At 56.1% G+C, this 23341-nt stretch overlaps 1 protein-coding gene across 1 annotated transcript in view; it reads right to left on the bottom strand.

Moving 5' to 3' along the window:
* Positions 1–23341, bottom strand: part of PTPRN2 (protein tyrosine phosphatase receptor type N2) — a 458587-nt gene that overhangs the window by 50696 nt on the left and 384550 nt on the right. The window contains exon 14 of the mRNA XM_080665141.1: positions 18539–18733. Within this exon, the coding sequence (XP_080521267.1) occupies positions 18539–18733 (195 nt within the window). The remainder of the gene's footprint in view (positions 1–18538; positions 18734–23341) is intronic.

Here is a 23341-nt window from a genome sequence, read left to right as displayed (position 1 = left end):
AACGAATTTGCTTCCAGATCTTTTGAAATTTGGAAGAATCACCCAGGAAAGTAACACAAGGCTTGGTTTCCTTGTTTCCTCTCTGCCTCCTCCTTTCTGGGTGATGCAAGCAGCACCCGACATGCCCAGCAGGAGGGCCACATTCGAATGCCAGCTGGTAAATGCAGGGGCAGCGGAGTTCAGAAGGTCATCTCTCCTGTGCTCTTCTTCTCCAAGTCTGTTCCTCCCTCTGCGTTGGACCTGGCACTGTCTGAACCCACGTCTCAGGGTCCCGTGAACTCCTGCTCATGGGGAAGGCTTCCTCGCTGGGATGGAACTGTGCTGTCACCGTTAAGGAGCTGGACATTTCTAGAACCTGTTGTCACAATGGGCTGCGAACTCCTGGTGCTAGGGGACTTGTTTAGACCAATGTGCATCACTCTGCACGGTCCTACTCTGGGGGTTGCACATGGCGGGTGCTGTTAACAGTACTGGCAGGAGCCGGCCGGCCAGGTGCAGGAGCTAGCTAGGTGCTGATGGGTGCAGGAGCCCACCGGGTGCTGGTACAGAAGCCGGCTGGTGCAGGAGCTGGCTGGGTGCTGGTGCAGGAGCCGGCCGGGTGCAGGAGTGACCCCACACCACATCCTGAGAATGCAAATCTCAGAGCGGGTGCTCAGCGCTAGCTGGCCGAGCTGAGGAGCTCAGGTAACTGGATGCGGCTGCTGCTGCTTGCCATGTGGGGCGTGGGGAGCCTGCCTCTCACCTTTGTGAGTTGCTCTCCACACTCCCCGCATCCAGCAGGCAGGCAGAGGTTCTGAGAGGGGTCTTGGTGGGAAGAACTTGCTGCTTTTACATTTGTGGAGTCCAGTGGGGACCTGTGCCCGCCGGTGCTGTGGTGTTGAGTGGGAAGGGCTGCACCTGAATCCTGACTCCTGCCAGGGACCTCGGTGCCATGGCTCGCAGACACGAGAGGCCACGGCTCACACCGCTCAGGGGAGACCCCAAGGTTTGGGAATCTGAGTTTCCCAAGTTAGGGACCAGCACGTGCTGTGGGCCTCAGATTGCATGGGTCAGCTCTTACAGCAGGCCACGATGCTTGAGTTTCTTTGAGATTTTTGTTCTTTTGTCTGTTGAGGATAATGTCAGTTTTCATGAGCCCTATGTTATGAGCTATTAACCCAACCCAAGCACTTCCTGCTTCCAGTGCCCCGTCGTCACCCACATGATCAGACCATCTGGGCAGAAGGACTATGAACAGCCGCTGGTGACAAGGATAATTTGCCTCCGGATGACTTTTCAGAAAACAGTCTCCTGGGCAGACATGGCGACTGGCTTCCGCACGGATGGTATCTTTTACAGCATCCAGACCTTGGGAGCAAAAGTGTGTTGCCATTCTAAAAAGCGGCGTGCCCACATTGGTTGATTTGGCGTAAATGTTTTCTGTACAGTTTCCTGATCGATAGTCAGCCCCCGAGAGCAGGAAAGCGGTTTCTATGGAGCACCTGGGGAGGTCTGGCACACGCCAGGGCCACGGCACTGCTGCTCAGGAGCCCTCACGGTGCTGCCAGGAGCAGCCCTCACAAGCAGGGAGGTGCTTGATGCTGAAGGGCAACGCAGAGAGCGAAAGGGTTGGTCCCCACGTGGCTACGTCTCCACCGCGTACTTTGGGGTAAAGCATCTACTCTCTCCGCCTTCATTCACTGCTCCACAAAGTGGGAACCGTGCATGTTTGTGAAGCTAGCTGACTGAGCAGACACAGGGCGTGCGCTTTTTGAATGTAAAGTACAAGTGGAAGGGATGGTGGTTGTGGTGGGTCTCAGCTTTTCACTAGAAAGAGAAGGAACCTTCTAAATTCCCTCCCATGTCCTGTGCCTGATGTACTGCAGTCCTGGGCCATTTACCCGCCACTAGGAAATGTGGCACCTGAAGTCCCACCAAAGCCCCCACCGACTGCAGCTGGAATGCAGAGTTTAGGGGGCGGCCACAGGAGTGCCCTGCTATGGAGGTGCCTCTGCGAGGCGTCTGCGTGTGATGTGACGGCATCGCGCATCCTCGGAGACATAGTGACAAGTGATACCAAGTGCAGTTTCAGCATCGCATCCTGCTTACAGGAGATGCTGTCCCCCACAGGCTCAGACTCCTACTTGTGCTGGCACAGCCCACACGTGACCACGTCGTCACGCGGCATCGGCACCCACTCCACATGGAACCAGGGTTGACCCAGCACGTCCCCACCTCTCCATGTGTTTCTTTTGTTTATCACTGTTTTGAGAGGAGGTGTTTCAGACCATGCTTGAGATGAGGAATCGCTACGACTGAAAGCAAGCTGCTGACGAATGAAGGTGATTTCCGGGGTGGACAGAGCTTCCAAGTCTGCCCTGAGATCATGCCATCACAGGCAGCATCTACTGGTGTCAACACCTGAGATCAGCTTTCAGGGTCCCTGGTCAGCCCCACACCCAACGCCCTCCTGTCTCTGAATGCTGGGGACAGGGTGTGGGCACCCCAGACCATGGTGCTGGGGTCCCCTTACAGATCCTGGCAGCCAACGGGCTCACCGAGCCCACGTGGATTCAAAGACTTTCAAGTGTTAGGGCCTTTAGAGAAAGTCCACACCTAACACCTCACACCTGTCCTGGCAGAGAAGGGGAGTGAGCAAATGCCCACGGCAGAAACCAGGCACAGCGTGGGCGGGACACACCATGCTGGTGCTGACGAGGCGCGGAACTGTCTGTGTTATTTAAAACCCTTTTTGCAATTGAGAAATACGACACACGGGAGGACTGAGGAAGCACACAGGAGCTCTAAAGAAAACGTTTCTCAAGACTCTGCTGGCAGGCCGTGGAGGACGTGCGACGCGGCAGGGAGAGGAGGTTCTTTGTGCAGGTGACTCAGGAGGTCGTGAAACTAAATCTGGAAGATGTAGAACTTTACTGACTGGAGCCTAGCTCATGGGATTTATTATAATTTGGGTTTTGGGAGCCCTACCTAGATGAGTCCTGGGTCACAAGAAGCCAAAACTGACGGGCAAGCCCTGAGCAGGTCCCTGGGTCAGTGGCGGTCGGCCCAGCCCATATCTCAGCGAGTGGAGTGCAGAGGAGCTGTGACTTTCCATGACCTGCGCTCTAGCAGCTGACAGAAATCACAGTCTTACAGACTGTGGGAACCCTATTCAGAGTACGCCGGAGGCTCAAGGCCACTCTGAGTGTGGGAATCTGAATCAGAGTGTCCAAGGTTGAGTTGCTCTTGCAGGCACACAGCAAGGCCACAGTTATCACACTGTACACTGGGCAAGCGTGCTCTTCTACAACCCCAAAGACTGAGACCACTGTTTGGAAAGAAGCCTCTTTGTCTAAGTCGTATAAAGTTGTTACTGACCAGCCAGTATGGGCTGCATTATGGAGAAGATGCATTACTGACCAGCAGCTGCTGCTGTGGGTACAGAGGCTGCTGTAGCTGTGTGGGAAAGAAGGATTGTTACCTGGCTGGTGTGCAGCTACCTGCTGTATGGGACTCTGCTTTGAAGAACTGTTTTGTCTAGAGGCTCCTTGTTGGCATTGGCTACGTGGCCACTGGCTTCTACAATAAAGACTCTCTTATACACCCACAACTTCTCATGGCTTCTCCATTTGGTGTCCAAGAAGGTCCAGCCCCTGGCAGAGGGGCTCAGACCCTACAGTTGGTGTAGTGGAGCAGGATGACGGAACAGAGTTCCAGCACAGACTCACAGCTAGAACCTGGGGAAAACGTCAATAACGCACATATTCTGTTCCAGAAACATGTGAATGAATAACTTGAAAAAGTGAGTAATTCTGTCCTCACCACCTGCTCTTCCTAAACAGAAGCCTGATGTGACGCTCAGTGGGTGTGCAGGACAGGAGACAAAGGCCTCCTGAGGAAAATGAAGAAACAGCTGTTCAGCAACAGTGATGATGTTGACAGTGACAGGGGCATGTCTGCCTCCGGGCGGCCATTCCTGAAGACCTCAGGACTTCCAGTGAACTGTACGCACCTCATTATCTTACGTAACATCTTGACAATGAAGGTTATGTGAACATAGGTAAAATACAAAGATGAATACTTACAAGCAATGCAAAATAACGAAGAGAATTATACCATATTTTCCATAAGCCTACAACTATTAATACTTAAATTCAGGGCAGAAAAGGTTTGCTTGATAGTGTGAGCAAATCCTGGACCCCTCCTCTTATTGTAGAAGACTTAAGAGTTGCAAGTTATCATCCTGGCTGGTTTGGCTTAGTGGATAGAGCTTCAGCCTGCAGACTGAAGGGTCCCAAGTTTGATTCCAGCCAAGGGCACATGCCCGGATTATGGGCTCGATCCCCAGTAGGAGGCATGCAGGAGGCAGCCCATCAGTGATTCTCTCTCATCATTAATGTTTCTATCTCTTTCTCCCTTCCTCTCTGAAATCAATAAAAATCCTATCTAATAAAGAGGGAATATGCTAATTGACCCTCACACATCACAAAGATAGCAGCCCCCACAGCCAATAAGGAGGGAATATGCTAATTGGCTGCCCCACCCTCAAAGATGGTGGTGCCCATAGCCACAAGATGGTGGCGCCCAGTCCCCTCAGCCCTGCCAGCATGCCTGCCTCCGGAGTCTCCCAGTCCCCTCAGCCCCCCAGGGCTGTCCCAAGACGCAGGTAAGCCTCGGATGTTGGCTGCCCAGCCACCCAGGGCCGGCTGAGGCTTGCGCTGACAGCAGTGGCAGCAGCAGAGGTGTGATGGGGCGTCGCCTCTCCCTGATCGCCACGTTGCCTCCCGCCCCTGAGGGCTCCCGGACTGTGAGAGGGGGCAGGCCGGGCTGAGGGACCCCCCCCCCTCCAGTGCATGAATTTTCATGCACCGGGCCTCTAGTATATATATAAAAAAAGGGTTGCAAGTTATCTTAGATTCCTGCTCACGTGTTGGTTTTAGTCATTTATTCATTCATTCAACTAATTTTATTAAGTATATTGTTTGCATCAGGGGCTGTGTGTGTTCCTGTGTCTGATTTCTTTATCTGAGAACAGACCACATACAAGCAAATAAACGTAATTTAGAAAGACAACTCCAGATGGCAGCACCCATGAAAAGACGTAGACAGAGATGGAGAAGGGACTGCTCCTGAGCTCATCAGGAAAGATGAGGGGAAGGGCTCGGAGTGCAAGGACCATGGGGAGTCTTGGGGTGAGGACAGCAAGGCCAGGGCCCGGGGTGGGAATGGACTCCGCATGGTCCAGAAACAGAGACAGCCAGGCTGCTGGAGTGAAGGGAGCTTGTCAGCTGGGGAGAATTTTGAACATTTTTTTTTAAAAAAAAATCCTCACCCAAGGATATTCCCCATTCCCCCATTGATTTTTAGAGAGAGTGGAAGGGAGGGAGGGCAGAGAGAGAGAGAAACATAGATGTGAGAGAGACACATCGATTGGTTGCCTCCTGCATGGGCCCTGACCGGGCCCAGAGGTTGAACCTGCAACCCAGACAGGTGCCTTCGACCAGAAATTGAACCCGAGACCCTTCAGTGCTCAGGCCAATGCTCTGACCAGTGAGCTACACAGGCTAGGTCTTTAAGTTTTTTTTTTGTTTGTTTGTTTTGTTTTGTTTTTTTAAAAATATATTTTATTAATTTTTTACAGAGAGGAAGAGAGAGGAGAGGGATAGAGAGCTAGAAACATCGATGAGAGAGAAACATCGATCAGCTGCCTCCTGCACACCCCCTACTGGGGATGTGCCTGCAACCAAGGTACGTGCCCTTGACCGGAATCGAACCTGGGACCTTTCAGTCCGCAGGCCGACGCTCTATCCACTGAGCCAAACCGGTTTCGGCGGTCTTTAAGTTTTTTTAAAAAATAAATTATTGGGGTAATATTGGTTAGTAACATTATATAAATTTCAGGTGTACAGCTTTATGATATGACATCTGTATATTCTATTGTGTGCTCACCACCCAGGTCTGATTGCCTTTAAGGTGATATTTACTTTAACAGCAAAGGGAGGCCATGGAGAGGTTTAAGGTAAGAGGCACATGATGATAAGATGCTTTTAAAAGGTCACTGGCTCCAGGCGGGTTGATGCACAAACTGGGACCTTCCATATGGATTCCAGTGGCTGAGGCTGGGGATGGAGTGAGGGGAAGAAATGGGTAGAGCCGCTGGGATTGGCTAACAGAGCAAATGAGGGGATTTTCATTTATTTAATGTAGATTCAGCTTATTTCATGATCTCACCTGTTCTTCTTGATACTTATTGATTTCTGCACCCCTTTAGCTTGCAAAATATTCTGTAATTGTCTCAACTCTTCATCCCTCAGACAGCCACAGTGAGGCGAGTTCTCAGTCATAGCCTTAACTCTCCTGAAGTCAAAAGCCTGCATCCACACCTGAGAAACACCCGACCACCGCCAGTGCCAACAGAGTTCGCACCTTTGTCACGTGGACAGCATGTCTGGACATTCGATCTCTGTCATCTTAGCCAATGCATGGATCTCAGAGAAGATACATTTGCCCAAAATACCAGAGAAAAATTAATAGCCAATAGCTTAACCCTAAACTCAATTAACCTGGAATAGTTCTGTGACTGCAGGAGCTGGTGGGCTCAGTGTCCTAAGACCCATTCGGGCCAAGGCCAACCAGAGATGAGGCTTGAGAAAACAGACTTGCTAAGAATGAAAACTGCATATCGGCACCATGCATAGCACCCCCTTGGATGCCGTGTGTGGGGGCTCAGACGTCGGGAAGACCCTCAGCCCAGCTGGGTCCAGCGGTGGGCAGCAGCAGTACCTCCAGCCCAGCCTGGGCCTGGCACACACACACAATGCTCCTAGAAGTGCCGTTCCTTCCAGGCCAAGCTCCGGAGCTGCCAGAAACCAGCATGTTGCCTCTCTCCCGTTCACAGTGCCGTGGGGCTCTGACCAGAAGTGGCCGTAAACTTAGGACTCGGTCCACACCTTTAACTAAGGGAAGAATCAGGACGAAGAAATAAACATGAGATGTGTTTTCAGGCTCCAAAAAAGCCCGCCCGAAGTGGCAGTGTCTGTTGAATGAATCCAGGGTGTGCCCCTGGCCCTGCCTTGAGGACGGGCGGCAGCTCTGTGGCCACATGTCCTCTGTGTCAGACACGAGGGTTAAGGTAACGCCAGGGCCACTGAAAATGCAGGTGAGACTCTGAGCTGCCGCAGTGATGCAAATGGGACCGTTTTGGACAAATGGATCCAGAGCTTCATTTAACACGTTTTCTTTAACGACATTTACTGTCTACAATATTAAATGAGCACTCAGAAGGGGTGAAAGGCAGCTCCCAAAGCTAATAAGCAAACTGTGATTTCTTCTAGAATGTTCTCATACATTTATAATTTTCCAGCTTCGGCTCCGAGTCTCTCACCTCCCCGGCTGTTTGGGAAGACTGCACGATCCATTCCTGGGACACACGAGCAGCTCGGATCCTGTAAAATATTCATTTGCTTCCGGAGATGTCTGTACCCCGCTGACAAACGCAGACGGAGTCACACGGAGACTCAGAAAATGGCTATTTTAATGGCAAATGCTTCGTCAAACCTCTCTTTCCACTAAACATTTTCTTCAGAATTATTTTCATTAAGAAGTTGAACAATTTCCACATTAGCTGCTAATCCCCTTTCATTTAAAAGTCTGCTGATAAAATTCTTTGCTTGTCATTCAAATAGTGAGGAATAATTACAGACGGGCTTCCATCTCAGCTTCATTAATGGTAAATGGCATGAAAGGCTGAAGCATAAGTCAGCTTTGATACATCTCAAAATGCAATTCCAAGGCCTTCCTCAAAGTTAATTACACAGTTACTAAGGGGACGTGTGCTAATGAGAGCCATGCTCGGCCAGGCCACCGCCTCACACACGCCTCCTGTATCTCGCTTCCTTCTGTGACTTGGTCCACAGACAAAAAACCCACCGCCATTGGCAATGTCGGGTTTTAAATGTGAGTCTGTAGCTGCTTCAATGAACACATGTCTGAAGAAAAATTAACTAGATTTCATGTTAGTTCTACTAATTTTTGCCTTTTAGAAGTTTAAAATATCTACCCAAGGCATCTCAAACTCCTGAACTAGCTGCTTCTCTAACAAAACTTTACAGGTGATGCCCCGGCTGCTGTGCTCAGTGGTTAGAGCGCCGGCCAGCACACTGAAGGGCCTCAGGTTTGATTTTCGGTCAAGGCACATACCTGGGTTGCAAATTTGATCCCCAGCCCGGCTGGTGTGTGTGCGGGAGGCAACCAATTGATGTGTTTCTCTCACATCAATGTTTCTCTCTCTTTCTCTCTTTCCCTCCCTCCCTCCCTCCCTCCCTCCCTCCCTCCCTCCCTTTGCACTATCTCTAAAAATCAATGGAAAAAGTCTCCTCGGGTGAGGATTAACAACAACAAAAAGACATTATAGGTAAGGTGTCTTGTTTCTACCAATGATCTGTTCTCCTTCAAAGATAAGTGAGAAACAGTGGAAAAGTGGGAAGAAACCACATAAAAATTGAAGAGATAAATCTAATCATTCTAATTTTTAAAAATTGATTTTAGAGAAGAGGAAAGGAAAGAGAGACATGGATTTGTTGCTCCACTTATCCACGCGCTCATTGGTTGCTCCCGGTATGTGCCCTGACCGGGGATCGAGCCTGCAACCTTGGCCTGTCCGGTGCGCTCTAACCACTGAGCACACGGCCAGGGCCCACCTATCATTCTAAACGGACTGCACTCTCCTCATCCCATCCTCACCAGGTCGCACCCATGCCTGGCGGCAATGAAGCCACTCATTCCCTGTGGATCGCTGCGTTTGTGAACTTTCAGCACAGAAACTACTGTGGACCTGCACAAGGAGAGGGAGCATTTCTGAGACTTTGACATGGACTAGACATCAGGATGGTTAACCCGCTAATGCCCCGTTTCTGTCTCCTTTTTATAAATGACTGGGAAATAGGAAAGATGCATTTGCAAGTACTTGTTTTACAGCAACTTTTATTAATATAAATGAGTACACAGTCCTTATTAAGTGAGGAAATAAAATTTGGATTTTGGCCTCCACCATGTCCATTTGACATGTGAAATACACTTGAAGCTAGAGTTTCTTAGAAATTCCATTTATGTATAAAAGTCAGTTGCAAGCCAAAACCGGTTTGGCTCAGTGGATAGAGCGTCGGCCTGCGGACTGAAGGGTCCCAGGTTCGATTCCGGTCAAGGGCATGTACCTGGGTTGCGGGCACATCCCCAGTGGGGGGCGTGCAGGAGGCAGCTGATCGATGTCTCTCTCTCATCGATGTTTCTACTAACTCTCTATCCCTCTCTCTTCCTCTCTGTAAAAAGTCAATAAAATATATTTAAAAAAAAAAAAAAAAAAGTCAGTTGCAAACCAAGCTGGGCTTTCCGAGAGTTGACAGGACAAAGGGATGTGAAGGAGGAGCGTGGCCACGGTCCTGAGGCACCAACCCTGGAGGGGTCTCCAGACCTAACAAATTCTAGGGGGAAAACGGTCCCTCCTAGCGAACAGCATCGCTGGCGCCCAGGCGCCAGGGCCGTGGGTGCTGCTGGACCAGGCAGCGCTGTGATGGAGAAATGGGGCTCCTGTTAGCTCCAGTGCTGGCATCGGGTGGCCGGCAGTGCCCTTTCCTCCTGGCTTGCTTCACAGCAGGCGTTCAGTGACAGCCTCTGCGTGTTGTGCAACAGCCAATTCATGTGTTAAATGCCACCCCCACCCTCCCCAGCTGAAGGTCACCTACAAAATTCAAACAGCCAATTCCAGGCCACGGCCACAGCAGCAGCCCCTCTCGGACCCCCCACACCTTCACTGCCATCCGACATAAGGGAGGAGGCCCAGAGGAGACCTTTTTGCCGGAAAGATGAGACAACGGTTATCACAGGGACCTTTCAGGCCAAGGAAAGAGGAGGGACGGTTGCCTAGCAACGCAGACAGCTTCTTCCCCATTACAAAGCCCAGATCTTTTCTTAGAACAGCCTTTATGTTCTGTGCCTGTGATGTGCTCATTATGATTTCCAAGGATGTTTTTAGGAAGAAGAAAGCATTTCAGTGAGTGGTGTGAGGTGCCCAGGAGAGAGGCGGAGGCAGGAGCTCGCTCTCGTGCCTGATGGCAAGCACCAGGTCCACACACAGCAGAAAGTACGGGCAGGGATTCCAACAGCGCTCATGGGACCACAGTGCTTTCTCCTCCCCCCGCTCCCTCCCCTCTCTCCTTCCTTCTCCCCTTCCTTCCTTCCTTCCTTCCTTCCTTCCTTCCTTCCTTCCTTCCTTCCTTCCCTCCCTCTCTCTCTATTTGTTATTATTTTTAATCCTCACTGAGGATATGTTTATTGATTTTAGAGAGAGGGAGAGGGATAGAGAAACATTGCTGCAAGAAATATCAATCCATTGCCTCTGTACGTGCCCCAAATGGGGATCAAACCGACAACCCAGGTATGTGCCCTGACCAGGACTCGAGCCCACAACCTTTCAGTGTATGGCATGATGCTCCAACCCACTGAGCCACCCAGCCAGGCCAAGTACTTTGTTTTTTAATTCCTAATGTGCAATAAGATAAGAATAGGAGGATAGAAATGTCATCAATACTGGAACAGCTCACACAAGACTCAAAAATGTATCTTCTCTTCACCAACCAAACTTGCTAAGAGGGCAAAGAGCCTGGAGCCCGTGCCTGTGTCCCCAGGTCTTCCTGTCAGCAGCAAAACAGCTGCCATCCCGCAGAGAAAAGGGACAACGAGGGTCCAGGGTCAGCCACAGCCACTGAGAGCCGCTGGCCAACATGCCTCATCCAATTGCTTTGAGATGAGGAGTTCGAAGTAGAGGAGAGAAGAAAGTCGATTCATCAAAAATCATTTTCACTGTTTAGGGTGAAGACATAGGGAGAAGACTATCCAAGACATTTTCCATCTTTTTTTTCAGCTCAACTGCAGGAATGACGCACCCGTGCGTTTGCGAGATGTGGGGTGAAGTGGTCATGGATCACACGGTGCCACCCTCTGCCCTCCTGCTCCAGCTCACGCAGCCAGAGCCTGCACCCCAACAGCCACTGTCACCCTCGTCCAAAAGTGTGCACCCGGGTTTCCCCGTGCTGCCAGCGGTTGGCATGTAGAGCCACTCACCTGCCCCCTGCCTGCTGACCGACATTCCAGTTACCACGCAGCCAGGCGGCTCATTAGATACACGGTGTGCAGTGCCTGCGAAGGGCGGTCAGGCCTGCCTGCATGCAGGAAGGTGAGCGGGGAGCCCACTGGCGAGGGCACAGTGCGCAGCCCCTCAGACACCTTTCTTCATCGCGCAGGACATGACATGGGCCAGCAGGTGGTTGGCCTGCAGGTGTACCGGCAGGTGGTCGGCCTGCAGGTGGACCGGCATGTGGTCAGCCCGCAGGTGGACTGGCAGGTGGTTGGCCTGCAGGTGGACCGGCAGGTGGTCGGCCTGCAGGTAGTCAGCCCGCAGGTGGAGCGGCAGGTGGTGTGAACCAACGGCAGCGCACCACTGGCCCCGTGTTCTCTGGTTTGACTGGCCTTGGACATATGTTCCCAGACAGTAGAAGGAGGGGTCACCTGAAGACCCTCTCCCACAAGACACTGGGAAGCGCTGGGCCTGTGGCAGGCCAGCCTCTCACAAAATTAGGGGACTCCTCAGGAATCTGAAAGGAGAGGGACATGAACACCAGGGCGGGAGCCACGTGACTGCAGATGCCCAGGGCTTCGGGGGAGGGGGGCAACGCCTTGGGTCCCGAGGGGCCATGGGGGCCTGCCCACCAGAGGCAGGAGTTGGACATGGACCCATACACCAGGACCCTCAGCAGGCCCACTCTCAGCACAAGGGTTACCCAGGGACTCCACATGGGAAGCTGTTTGGACTCTGGGCCTCACCTGGTCGGAGGACAGAGGCTCACAACACATAGGTGACTGTCCGGGAGTCTCGGGTGAGGAATTGCATCGTAATGATTGAGGACATTAGAGCGGGAATCAACAATATGACAAGAACAACACAGCAGGCAGATTTTAAAGGGATTAAATGGAACGACTACAGATGAAGAATGTACCCCTTGAAATGGGGAATGCAATGGGTGGAGTCCATAGGAGACATGGAAAGAAGAGAGCTGGGAATCCCCGACGGCAGCGGAGGCCGAGTGACAGCCCCTGGGAGGCTGGGGAGGTGCCCGACCTTCTCCCCCGGAGGGAATGGAGAGGGTGGGAGAGTCTCGTTTGAGCCACACACGGTGTAGCATTTTCTGGCACTGATGGAATACAGGACTTCTCCAGTTCAGAAACCACAGAAAGACAGGGGCGAAAAGAAAAAGAACACCAGCCCTGTCCCAACACAAGAAAATCCCAGGCCAGCAAAGTGCGGATGTAGGAGACAGTGTGGCTGACTCAGAAGGGCCCAGACCCGGGCACAGCAACAGCACCGCAGGCAGGAAAACAGTCTTTTCAAAGCCACGAGAAGGGAGCCACGAGAATCTGACCCTTGGCTCCTCTGCTATGCAAGTGTGAGGATCAAAGAGTTGTCCAGACACACGATTGGCAGATTTTCTGGCTAAAAGACTAAAAGAGGGTGTATTTCAGGTAGAAAAACAAAGAAATTTTATCCCAAACTAAGAATTAGAAGGAGAAATGGTGAAGGAAACAAAGAACACCTGTTAAAATGGAAGTCACGCAGGCCGGGGGCTCAGTGGTTAGAGCATCAGCCCTGCACCCTAAAGGGTCTTGGGTTCGATTCCTGGTCAAGGCACCTGCCTGGGTTGCAGGTTCGATGCCCGGTCCCGGTCAGAGTGTGTGCAGGAGGCAACCAATCGATGTGTCGCTCACATGGATGTGTTTGTCTGTCTGTCTCCCTCCCTTCCTCCTTTCCACTCTGAAAATCAATGGGAAACATATCTTCAGGTGAGGACTAACAAAAACACTTTTTAAAAAGAAAGTCGGTCTCCATAAGTGCTGACTTTAAAAATGGTTTCTTTAAGGATAAACAGAGTAAGAGGGACCCGGCAACAGCAACCTGGGCGTCCAGGAGGTGACGGAGCCCGGCCCCCGAGGGCAGGCAGAGGCGTAGCTTCTGATCTCGTCAAGGCATGTCGCTAGAACCACCAGGACACTCACTCAGCTGTAACTGCCTACCGAGGAGCAAAGGAGGGAACAAGAACTCAGTCTCTGCAGAAGCTAAGAGACGACACACACAGAAGAGGTGGGTGCGTCTTAGCACAACCTGCTGTATGTGAGCTAAAGAGGGCGAGGTTCAGGTCCTGCCAAGTGGCTTTAAACAGAAGCTGTAGTCAGAGCTGGGACTCGCTCACTTTGGAGGCAGCTGGACCAATGCCCCCAATCCAGGGTGAAGCGAAGAGGGTGGGGCCTGCTGATCAATGACTAACACCTACTGTGCGCCAGGCACACACTGGGCACTGTGCCCACAGGGTCCTGTAGGACTGACCAGCTCTTCCTGGAGCATGAGAAGCCTCTAGCAGTGAGAAGCGGGCGCGGGTTGGTTTCAGGCCCCGAGAGTGTCCCAGGGGCAGGTGTGATGAGGCCTTGAGGACACGACCAGGTGGGAAACTTGGCAGCCGTAGGAAAGGTTGGGATGAGACCCAGGAGGCTCTGAAAAGCCACCCACACCCCAGGCTTTAGCCGTGCGGCCGCAGCAGAGAGGTCTACTCCACCTCACGGACACCAGCAGACGGGTTCCCGGCCAATAGCAGCCCCTGGTCCTCACACCTGTCCGTCCCTGTCACCCTGACTCTGGCCCCTGGCCTCTGGCCCCTGGCCCCTGGCCCCATCTTCCTGCTCTGAGAGTCAACACAGCCCAGGACTCCTGCCATGGAACCCCACGTGACGCAGCGTGTGAAGGCTTCCCACGGCTCCCACGGGAAGAGGACACCCCAGCAGGCGACTCACACCTGCCTCACGGTGCGGGCTAGCAGCGTGTCTCTCTCGAGGCACTTGTGGCATTTCACGCCCAGGAGGCCTTTGTGTGAACGTCAGGGCAAGAAAGGACGTCAGGGAAAGAAAGGAGTCGTGTCATGTGCAGAGGAGCTCCCCCGAGGGGAGGCGGAGGCCACGCCCCAGAGTGGAGCCCGTCAGGGAGGGAGCAGGGCGAGGGCTGGCGCTGCCTCTCAGTGGCCTGTCACTCCCCTGAGGACACGTCTCCGAGGCGCTCCGGGGAGCAGCTGGCCGACACGTGGTCAGTGTGAATGCGCTCAGGCCAGGGGTGTGGTGGGATGTGGCCACAAGCGAGACCAGGCGCAACGGGCACACAGGCTCCTCATGAGACTCGAGGTGCTTGGAGCCGCAGTGGTGGAGGCCGCACGCCCGTGGGAGAGGGGCACACTGATGTGCGGCGGTGCCTGTGCCAGCTCGGGGACACGCCCCTCCACCCGTGGGCCGGCCATGCCCATGCCAGGTCAGTGCGGCCGGCGGGAGCTCCCCTTCTGTGGCACGCGCAGCCTGGGGTCCCTCTGTCGTGACGTTCATTCCCCAGGGTTCCTGGGGATGGCGGCAGCCACACACATGCTCAGGATGCCAGTGGCTGCTCAGCCCTCATGTCCCAGGGGCAGAGGGCATGCGTGGCGCTGGGCCCACACCCCTCCCCGTGGACGTGGTGCTTTGGGCAGGCTCTGCCCGCCATTGTTGATGAAGGCCTCTGCGCTTTGCCCCAAAGGGGGACAGGATCAAATCAATGTTTTCCTTAACCCCCCAAGCCTGAGCTCGGGCTTTTCAGCCTGCACACGCAGTGGACCCGCTGGGCCGACCAGTGGCTGTGTCCTGGGCTCCTCCATCCACGTCACTGCCTGCACAGCTGACCTGGCATCCATCATGCAGGACTGGCTCCCGATGTCTGCTAAGGGCGCCAGCCTTCCAGGAAGAGATGGGTTCCCAGGGGCCCTTGACCTTCTGGAGGGGCGTGGTGGGTTTCTCAGAGGGGACCCCACGCATTTACACACAGTACGTTCATATATTTGTGCGAAGCCACCTGCCTGGAGTCCCTGCCATGTGCCGGTCACCAGGCCCTGGGCCAGCAGGCTGCTGACAAGGGTCCTTCCTCCCCACTCCTTGGCCCAGATCCTCCGTCCCTGCGAACATGGGCACCCCCGCCTCCCGCCAGGCTCTGTGCTGGGCGTGGCTCCAGCCCCCTCCTTCCATCTGCCCCAGACTTGGCTGGCAGGGCGGGGACCACTGCCCAGCCCCACGGACCCCTGCCAGCCCTCACCCTGCGCGCTGCCGGGTCCCGGCCGTGGCGTCTTCCCTTGGGGGAAGCCCTGGCCCTGGCGCTTCGTCAGAAGGAAACTGGTCCCATTTCTTTGTCGTGACCCTCTGGCGTCTGTAAGGACAGTGTAGGTGAGGAGGTGGCGAGGTGGCCCGTGCAGCCTGGGGCCTCGGGCGCTGGAGGCCTATGCAGCCGCTCTGCAGGCGAGAGGCAGGCTGAGTGCGTCGGATGCAGAAGGTCCCAGCTCTGAGCCAAGCTCATCGGACCCGAGCCTGTGCCGTCCACGCCATATGCTGGGCTCTCGAGGGCAGCTCGCCCGTCCGCACGTCCTCCCCACAGCTTCCTGGGAACCCCCCTTCCCAGTTGCGTGCTGGCGGCCTCTCACCATGAGCCCTGGTGCCCCGAGACCACCTGGATCACCTGGGCCACTGATCTCATCAGGGGTACTGTCACCTGCGTGGGGCCCGCATCCTCCGTCACCCAATAGATCCTCTCCTCCGGGCACAGCCTCGCCGGCGCTGTCTCCTCTCTGAGATTCTGTTGCCATGGCTTCCTGGCATGAGGTCACAGCACATGCATGTTGCTACTGTGGACACTGTGACCTGGACAGGGCGAAGGTTCCTCCCAGACTGGCCCCGGCTGCAGGTGATGGGCTTGTCCTTCTCCACGTCTTCCTGTAACGATGCCTCTGTGTCTGCGACGGGAAACATTCCCGTCGCACTCTGGGAAGGTCTCTGTGACAGTTACGTTTCTGATGCCTTGGCCACTCCTCCCTCTGCTGTTGAACCTTCCAGGTAGGACGTGCCTCTGCACCGTGCCCGCATGGCGCGGGCCTGGCGAGGCTTATAGGGGCCTCCGAGTCCTCGGAGGCGGCCCAGGAAGAGTGCAGCTCTGGTCACAGTGGGTCACCATCCTGGAGCCTCAGTGCATGAGGCCGTCGGAGTTTACATGCCCTTTGAACACAGCTCTGGTCCACTCACCATGCGCTGCGGCCTCAGCCTTGCAAATGGGCTGTGGGTCCAGAGCTGAGAGCTGAGCCCCGTCCCCTGCGTGCAGAGGGGGAGACGAATGGCAAACATGCTTCGTGGGGCTCAGGTGTGTGGCGTCTCCAGGTGAGGGAGAAGGCCTGGTGCGAGGACAGCTGTGGGGTGGAGGCAGTGCCTGAACCGGCCGGCAGAGTGGGCAGAAGGGCAGACAGCCAGGACCCCCGAGCGCGGACAGACCCTCAAGGAAGACCTGGCCCTCATGCAAGCCCACGTGGCACATCCAGGGTGCGCACACTCCCCCTCCATTGCCCTGCTCCTGCCCAGGCCCACGGGGACTCTCGAGATGGCGTGGTGGCTCAGGAGACAGGCCTCGCGTCTGCGCTGCTCGCAGGGCGTCCTGAGCACCGAGGGCCTGCACGTCTGCATGGTGACGGTGGCCGGGTGGAGATGCATTCATCTCTCGCGGCAACAGGGCTTGGAGTCAGTGACCCCCTGCAGGGACACTTCCCGTTAGGCATGGCAATGCCACGGCCACGCTAAGGCTAGGTCCGTGCATGTGCGGCGTGTGCATTTCCTTGGAGAATTAACTGCCACGTGTGCGCTCACCGTGAATGCCACGCCACGGTTCTCCGTGGGAAGCGCAGTACTTCCATGTCCCATTGGGACTGAGACCTCCTCGGATTGTAACGCGTGGCTGAAATCGGACACGATGTGGACACAAGGAAGCCTCCGACAACCCCCAGCCAGCGTGGCAGAGGCACACGCCCCAGCGCTGCAGCGACTGAAAACCTGACCTGTGGGTTGAGTTTCCTTTTCTAAAAGGGACAGATATTGTTGAAAATGATTTAGTGGACTCACTATCCGGCCACATACGTCTGTGAGGAAGCGTGTAAAGGCAGGTGGCCCTGTCCTGGGTGCCCTCCGTCCCTAGGGCCCTGGACGGGCAGAGCAAAGGTGTGTGTGTCCAGCTCAGTGCAGACAGTGGCTGCTGGTCTTTGCCTCATTGCAGGCTGCCTCCCGGCCACATGGTGCATCCATCCCCACATCTGGTCCAAACGGCCCGGCATCCTGAGCTCCTGCCTGCAGACTTGGGCACCCCAAGATGGACACCCCCCGGTGCACCTCAAAATGGACACACCCAGTTGCACCATAGCCTGTCGGGGCCTTAGGGCCTCTCCAGGCCCCACCTCCGGGCTCTGCAGTCGGACTTTTAAGTGAAAATGCGGTTTCCTGTGTCCCCCAAATTCACAAGTTGAAACCTACCCCCATGAGATGGCAGCTGACGGTGTGGACTGAGGGGCAATGAGGTCACGAGGTGGCCCCGTGATGGATTGGTGCCCTGGTACTAGTAAAAGGGACCCCGGAGGGCCCTCTCCCCTCCACCACGGCGGACAGAGTGGGAGGCACCTCCACCCGACTCCAGCCTCGGGAGCCGTGAGAGCAAACACCTGTGGTGCTTGTCACAGCAGCGACACACTGGGACCCGCTGTCTGTGGTCCAGTTCCTCTGTCTCCATTGGCGTTAAGTAAACAAGTCGGGCGTCTCCACAGAGGGAAGCGCTTCACCATCACAAAAACCCTGCGGCCGGCTCACACCGAGTCTGGGGCAATGAGTGGTCCAGTGAACCGCCTGGACCTGGGGCAGTGCCGCCCGGGCAGGCACGGCCCAGTGCGTGTGCTCTGGCCGAACTCGCACCAGACAGGAAGGAGCCTCTCTGAGACCTGGCAGCGAGTGGACCCTGTGCCTGGAGGAGACGGCAGCGAGAAGGGCTGAGTTCTGAATGTCTCTCTTAATAAAACTTGGGTTTATTATGTGCCAGAGGCAGGATACAGCCACGGCACGCATGTCCCGCTGAGGATGACACGGCTGGGGGCCGGGCGGGACAGGGAGCAGGTCCACCCTGCAGAAGCCAGCTGGCGTGTCCTTACGGAGACTGCCCGGCCCATGGGCCTCCTGCCAGGGCTGAGCCCTGTGCCCTCCCCTCCGGCCAGTGTCCCTTTGAGTCATGAGCAGCATGCGAGAGACATTCACTTACCCAGATGACGCTGGACAGAAACTGGGGGAGGGACAAGTGCTGTCTGTTAGTTGGAGGTTAAAGAACGCAGCGCACAGTAGGCGCTAATGCATGCCATCCACACCCCGATAACTTTCAGCACCTCCCGAGTCTGCACGTGGGCCTGGCACTCCGGGCAGGAGCAGGGCACCAGGTCACACTGCCACTCACTCAGAGGCCCCAGCAGAGGAGCCCAACATGGGCCACACCTTGCTCATTGGCTGCGCAGCAAGCCAGGGTGCTCCCTGAGCCACTGTCATGATGCGACAGGACACACAGGCGGGGCGGGCGGGGTCACGGAGCGGGTGAGGGCCTTACCAGGACCATGTGGCCGGTGGAGATGTCCATGTTGGGCAGCGCCGGCTCCTCGGACCAGGACGAGGTGCTGCTCCGCGCGGAAGGGCTGGGCATGGGCCCGTCACTGAACTGCGAGGACACACTGTTGATGCGTGACACGTGTGGGGCCTCCGGGTGGTCAGAGGTACGCACGGCCATGCGCTGGCGACAGAGTTCCTGGGAGACAGTGGGAGACACAGGGGTCAGTGCCACCTGGGCCGTGGCCTCCCATGCCTGTTCACCACCTGCTCCTCCTCAGAGCCAAGTGTGGGCCGGGAGCTCACCTGTGACCCAATACACACACACTGCACAGACCCCTCACACACACTGCACAGACCCCCCCACATTGCACAGACCCCCACACACTGCACAGACCCCCACACACTGCACAGACCCCCCCACCCGACTCCAGACCCCCCCCCACTGCACAGACCCCCCACACACTGCACAGACCCCCCACATTGCACAGACCCCCACACACTGCACAGACCCCCCCACCCGACTCCAGACCCCCCCACACACTGCACAGACCCCCCACATTGCACAGACCCCCAAACACTGCACAGACCCCCCCACACTGCACAGACTCCCACACACACTGCACAGGCCCCACACACACTGCACAGGTCCCCCAACCCCCCCACACTGCACAGACCCCCCCCCCCACACACACTGCACAGACCACACACATACACACTGCACAGGCCTCCCCACACACTGCACAGACCCCCCCCACACTGCACAGATCACACACACACACACACACACACACACACACACACACTGCACAGACCACACACACACACACACACACACACACACACTGCACAGACCACACAGATACACCCCCCAGATACTCACATACCTACACGCACACACAGATTCACACACACAGAGCTATATACACATACAAAATGCACACACACAGATTCGGGAAAAGGGTCCCGGCCCAGCGCTGTGATCACCCCGACGAGCCTTACAACCACGCCTTACAACCACGCTTCGTGCAGACGCCTTTCCTTTCCTGTTGGGATGTGGCCCGGGGCCGGGTGGGGGGTGGGATTTACATTGTGGACTGAGATATGGGAACTGGTCCCAAGTCAGGGTGTTCAGGAAAAACACACAATTCTCTTTGGGTCTTCCCTTCCCCCCAAACACCACCAAACAGATAAAAGCCCGCACAGGAGAGAGTGAGTACAGGCACGTGCGGGAAGGAACATGCACAGCTGACAGAAAAGCTTGCCTTTCCAACTTGACGACAAAAGACAGCATCCAACGTTTAAGGGGAAATCTCAGGGTGGGGCCTGAGAGGTGCCAGTCAGCTCACTCCGTGTCTCGTCCACAGGTAACACCCTAACACGTCATGGCCAGGAGGTCGTGCTCAGATTCGCGGGCCAGTAGACGAGTGCCCAGCACGTCTCCATACAGCAGGGCCTTCGGAAGCTTTCTAACATCGTGATGTGAATTCCCTGTTCTGCCCTGGGAAGACATCACGTGACTGGGGCCGTCAAAGTTAATCTCTATCAAGAAAAGGTTAAGTGCCCTGCTGGTTTGGCACATGCCTAGGTTGCAGGCTTTCCGTGTCCAAGGACAGCGTGGTCATCTGCACGGCGACCTTTCCGTGTCCAAGGACAGCATGGTCACCCGCACGGCGACCTTTCTGTGTCCAAGGACAGCGTGGTCACCCGCACGGCGGGCTTTCCGTGTGCAAGGACCTGTGGTTTGCACCTGCGTGCAGCCCAGCTGCTACTCGGGCTGGGGGCTCAGGGCTGAGCTTTCCTGGGACCTCATGAGAACAAGGTGCCTCCAGGCCGGGCTCCGGGCACCCAAGGTGGGAAGACGCAGCAGGCGGCCGTGCCCTTTGCCACTCCTGTGACAGGGCTTCCCCTGCCTTGTCGCCCTAACCTGGGACGTGGGAAGGGACAACACACGCATCCTTGTCATAGGCAGTGGCATGAGCATGGTACAGGCACAGGACAGGCGGTGGCGACCACTCCCTGCGTTGGCTCCCAGCTTCAGAGTAATGATGCTGGAGGCCGGCTGCACACCTGGCCAGGACCCAGGGCCTGCCCACCTGGTGCCGACACAGAGGCCACGGCTGTCTGTCTGTGACAAACAGGAGGGACTCGGAGCCCGTGACTTTGAAAGCTGCACTGTTATGGGACGGGGATTTCCCCAGCTCTTCTATTGGGCCCGCAGCACACAGAGTCCTTCCACGTGACAGGCCACCTGAGGGGCTAGCGCTCAGCGCCTGCGATGCTTCGGGGGGCCCAGGCGCTCCTCTGCACTCGGCTGCACAGGAGCGCAGGGCCTGACCCTTGTCTAAACGAATCCTAGACGATGTTTGGGATCCAGACCGACTCCACCTTCACTGAAAGGGAGTGTTGGGAGCCGAGACAGCACCACTCAGGAAAGTGGTTCTGAGCCCCCACGAGGCCCTCGCGTGTACAGAGAAGCCACTGCCTTCGTGGGGTCAGGTGGGGAACGGCCACTGCGAGGAGTGACTGTGCGGGAGCAGAAGGTGGTGCAGCCAGAGGAAGCTTTTGGTGACAGACAGACCCACACGTGGGCTCAGCCAGCGCCCGCGTCCCTTCAATGGCTCTGTCCCCCGCAGACCCGATCCCACGAGAGCGGCGGTACTCGGGCCGGGTCCTTGGCCGACCTGGGCGCCTCTCCCGACACTGAGGTCACAGGTCATCCGAGGTCATGGGTCACTCCCACCAGGGGGCTGACCAAGTCTGTTTTCTTTCCTCATCCCAATGCCTACTGTTTTTTTTTAAATCCTCACCTGAGGATGTTTTTTTCCCAATGATATTGAGAGAGAGAGAGACAGAGGCAGAGAAACATTGCTGTGAGAGATATGCATCAACTGTTGCCTCCTGCCTGCACTGGACCGGGGCCGGGATCTAACCTGTGACCCTTCAGTGTGCAGGCTGATGTTCCAACCACTGAGCACTGGCCCGGGCCCCAGTGCCTGCTCTGCAGGAGGGAGAAAGCCAATGTGTGTGAAGGAAAATACCCTCCCCCACAAACACCTGTTGTCCCCAGAGTGCCGAGGGGCGAGCACTTATTTTTGGCCACAGCACGATGTGTCTCCAGGACACTTTCCCTGGAGATGCGTCGTCTCAGGCTGCCGCCCTGTGCCTGCTCTGTGCTCCTTCCGTGTCGGATCTGCCGGGTGCTGAGGACGTTGTGAGGACCAAGTGAGAGAAGGGCATGCCCCACGGGGGAGATGGACAGGCCTTGCAGGTCCCTCTCCATGGAGCAGTGTCCGTGAGCAGCGGCTCCTCGGGAGGCAGGTGCTCGGGAGTCATCCGTGTCTCAGGATCAGGAAACCCACTGTCCGTGGAGGGAAAACAGCCCCAAGAGACTCAGGTCCGCACCGCTGACCAAGGGCCAAAGGCAGGGCCAGCGCCAAGGTCGTCTGGTCTGCATCCTGGCTCCGCCACCACAGCTCTGCAGCTTTGACTCAGTTTTGTCGTCTGTAAAGTGGGATGTTGTACACTGCTGCACGAGTTAAGGAGTTTGGAGGGTGAATGTGTGGGAACAGCCGACGGTGCTGGGCGCACAGGGAACGCACAGGGAATGAGCTGGGCCGAGGCTCCCGGGGGTCTCCTCAGGGAAACAGAAGCAGAGGTGACAGGGCGGCCTGGGCAAAGCCCTGCTCCCTCCAGGCGGTGGCTCCCAGCCAGGCCAAGCCCTCAGTCCTTGGCAGGAGACTGTCTCCCAGGGCAGTGGGGTTTGCAGGAAGAGAAGAGCAGCCTGTTTGCAGTCCCCGGATGTACATGCTCCATCACAGAAGAACTAGACACGTGATGTTTGTGCCACGTTGTTAAAAATACCCACACCGCATAATGCTTGTCAAGAACGGGAACCAGGGGCTTGCTCTGCGGGTACAGACTCCCCACCAGGAAAGTGCAAGAACCGAGCTCTGCGGCCCTCGGGCTGCCTCCGGCAAGTGCAGCCGCGTGGGCACCGGCCCTGCCCACCCCAGCACCTGGGCAGCTCCCCCCAGCACTCGGCACAGGATTTGTTTAAGCCCAAACGCTTCCCATTTTCGGAGTGAGGATTCAGACTGAGAAGCAGGGTCACCCCATGACACAGCCGCCCTCCCGCCACGACACAGGCCCCCAGGGCGCAGCCTCCCCCACGCAGCTGCAGCCTCATTTCCCTGTGAGATGCCGCTTCCCTCTGCGGCCAGGCCCCTCTGCCCGTCGAGCCGGCAAGCCCCTCTGCAGAGCCTGCCTGCCGTACAGCACATCCTGCAAAATGAGTTGGATAGGATTCTGGGGGCAGAGATCCATCCAGACACAGAATGCTAACGTCTCTTCTCAAACCTTCGCGTGCCAGGGACTGTGGAGTGGGCTCCCTCTGAGAGAAAAAGGCATGTCGTTCCGAACGTGTGGAAGAAAGACCAAGACGACAAAGGCGCGACGAGCAAGCGAGCAGGGCGGGGAGCGCACACAAAGGGCGGCCATCATTAGTGGTCACAGAGCCGAACGGAGGCCACCACAAAGGCCGAGGAAACGAAGCGGTTCATTGAGGGGCGGGGCGGGGTGGGGGTGTGGGCAAGGCCACACCCTTGCAGCCGGGTAAACCCTGAAGGCATCTAAAGGGACGGCCTCCTGGGTGGGGACCGTCGCCCGCTCCAAGGGCACCCGGAGTTCGGCAAAGCTGCAAAGACCGCACCTGCCGGCAGCCCCGCGGACAGTCTGCATGGTGCTGCTGGGGCGTGGCCACGGTGACATTGAGTGTGGCTCAGACGTTCGGCTCAAGGCAGACACC

Source organism: Plecotus auritus (assembly GCF_963455305.1).
Source record: "Plecotus auritus genome assembly, chromosome: 4".
Taxonomy (NCBI): Eukaryota; Metazoa; Chordata; class Mammalia; order Chiroptera; family Vespertilionidae; genus Plecotus; species Plecotus auritus.
The sequence above is the reverse complement of the archived record's forward strand: the minus strand, read 5'-3'. Positions and strand labels throughout refer to the sequence as shown.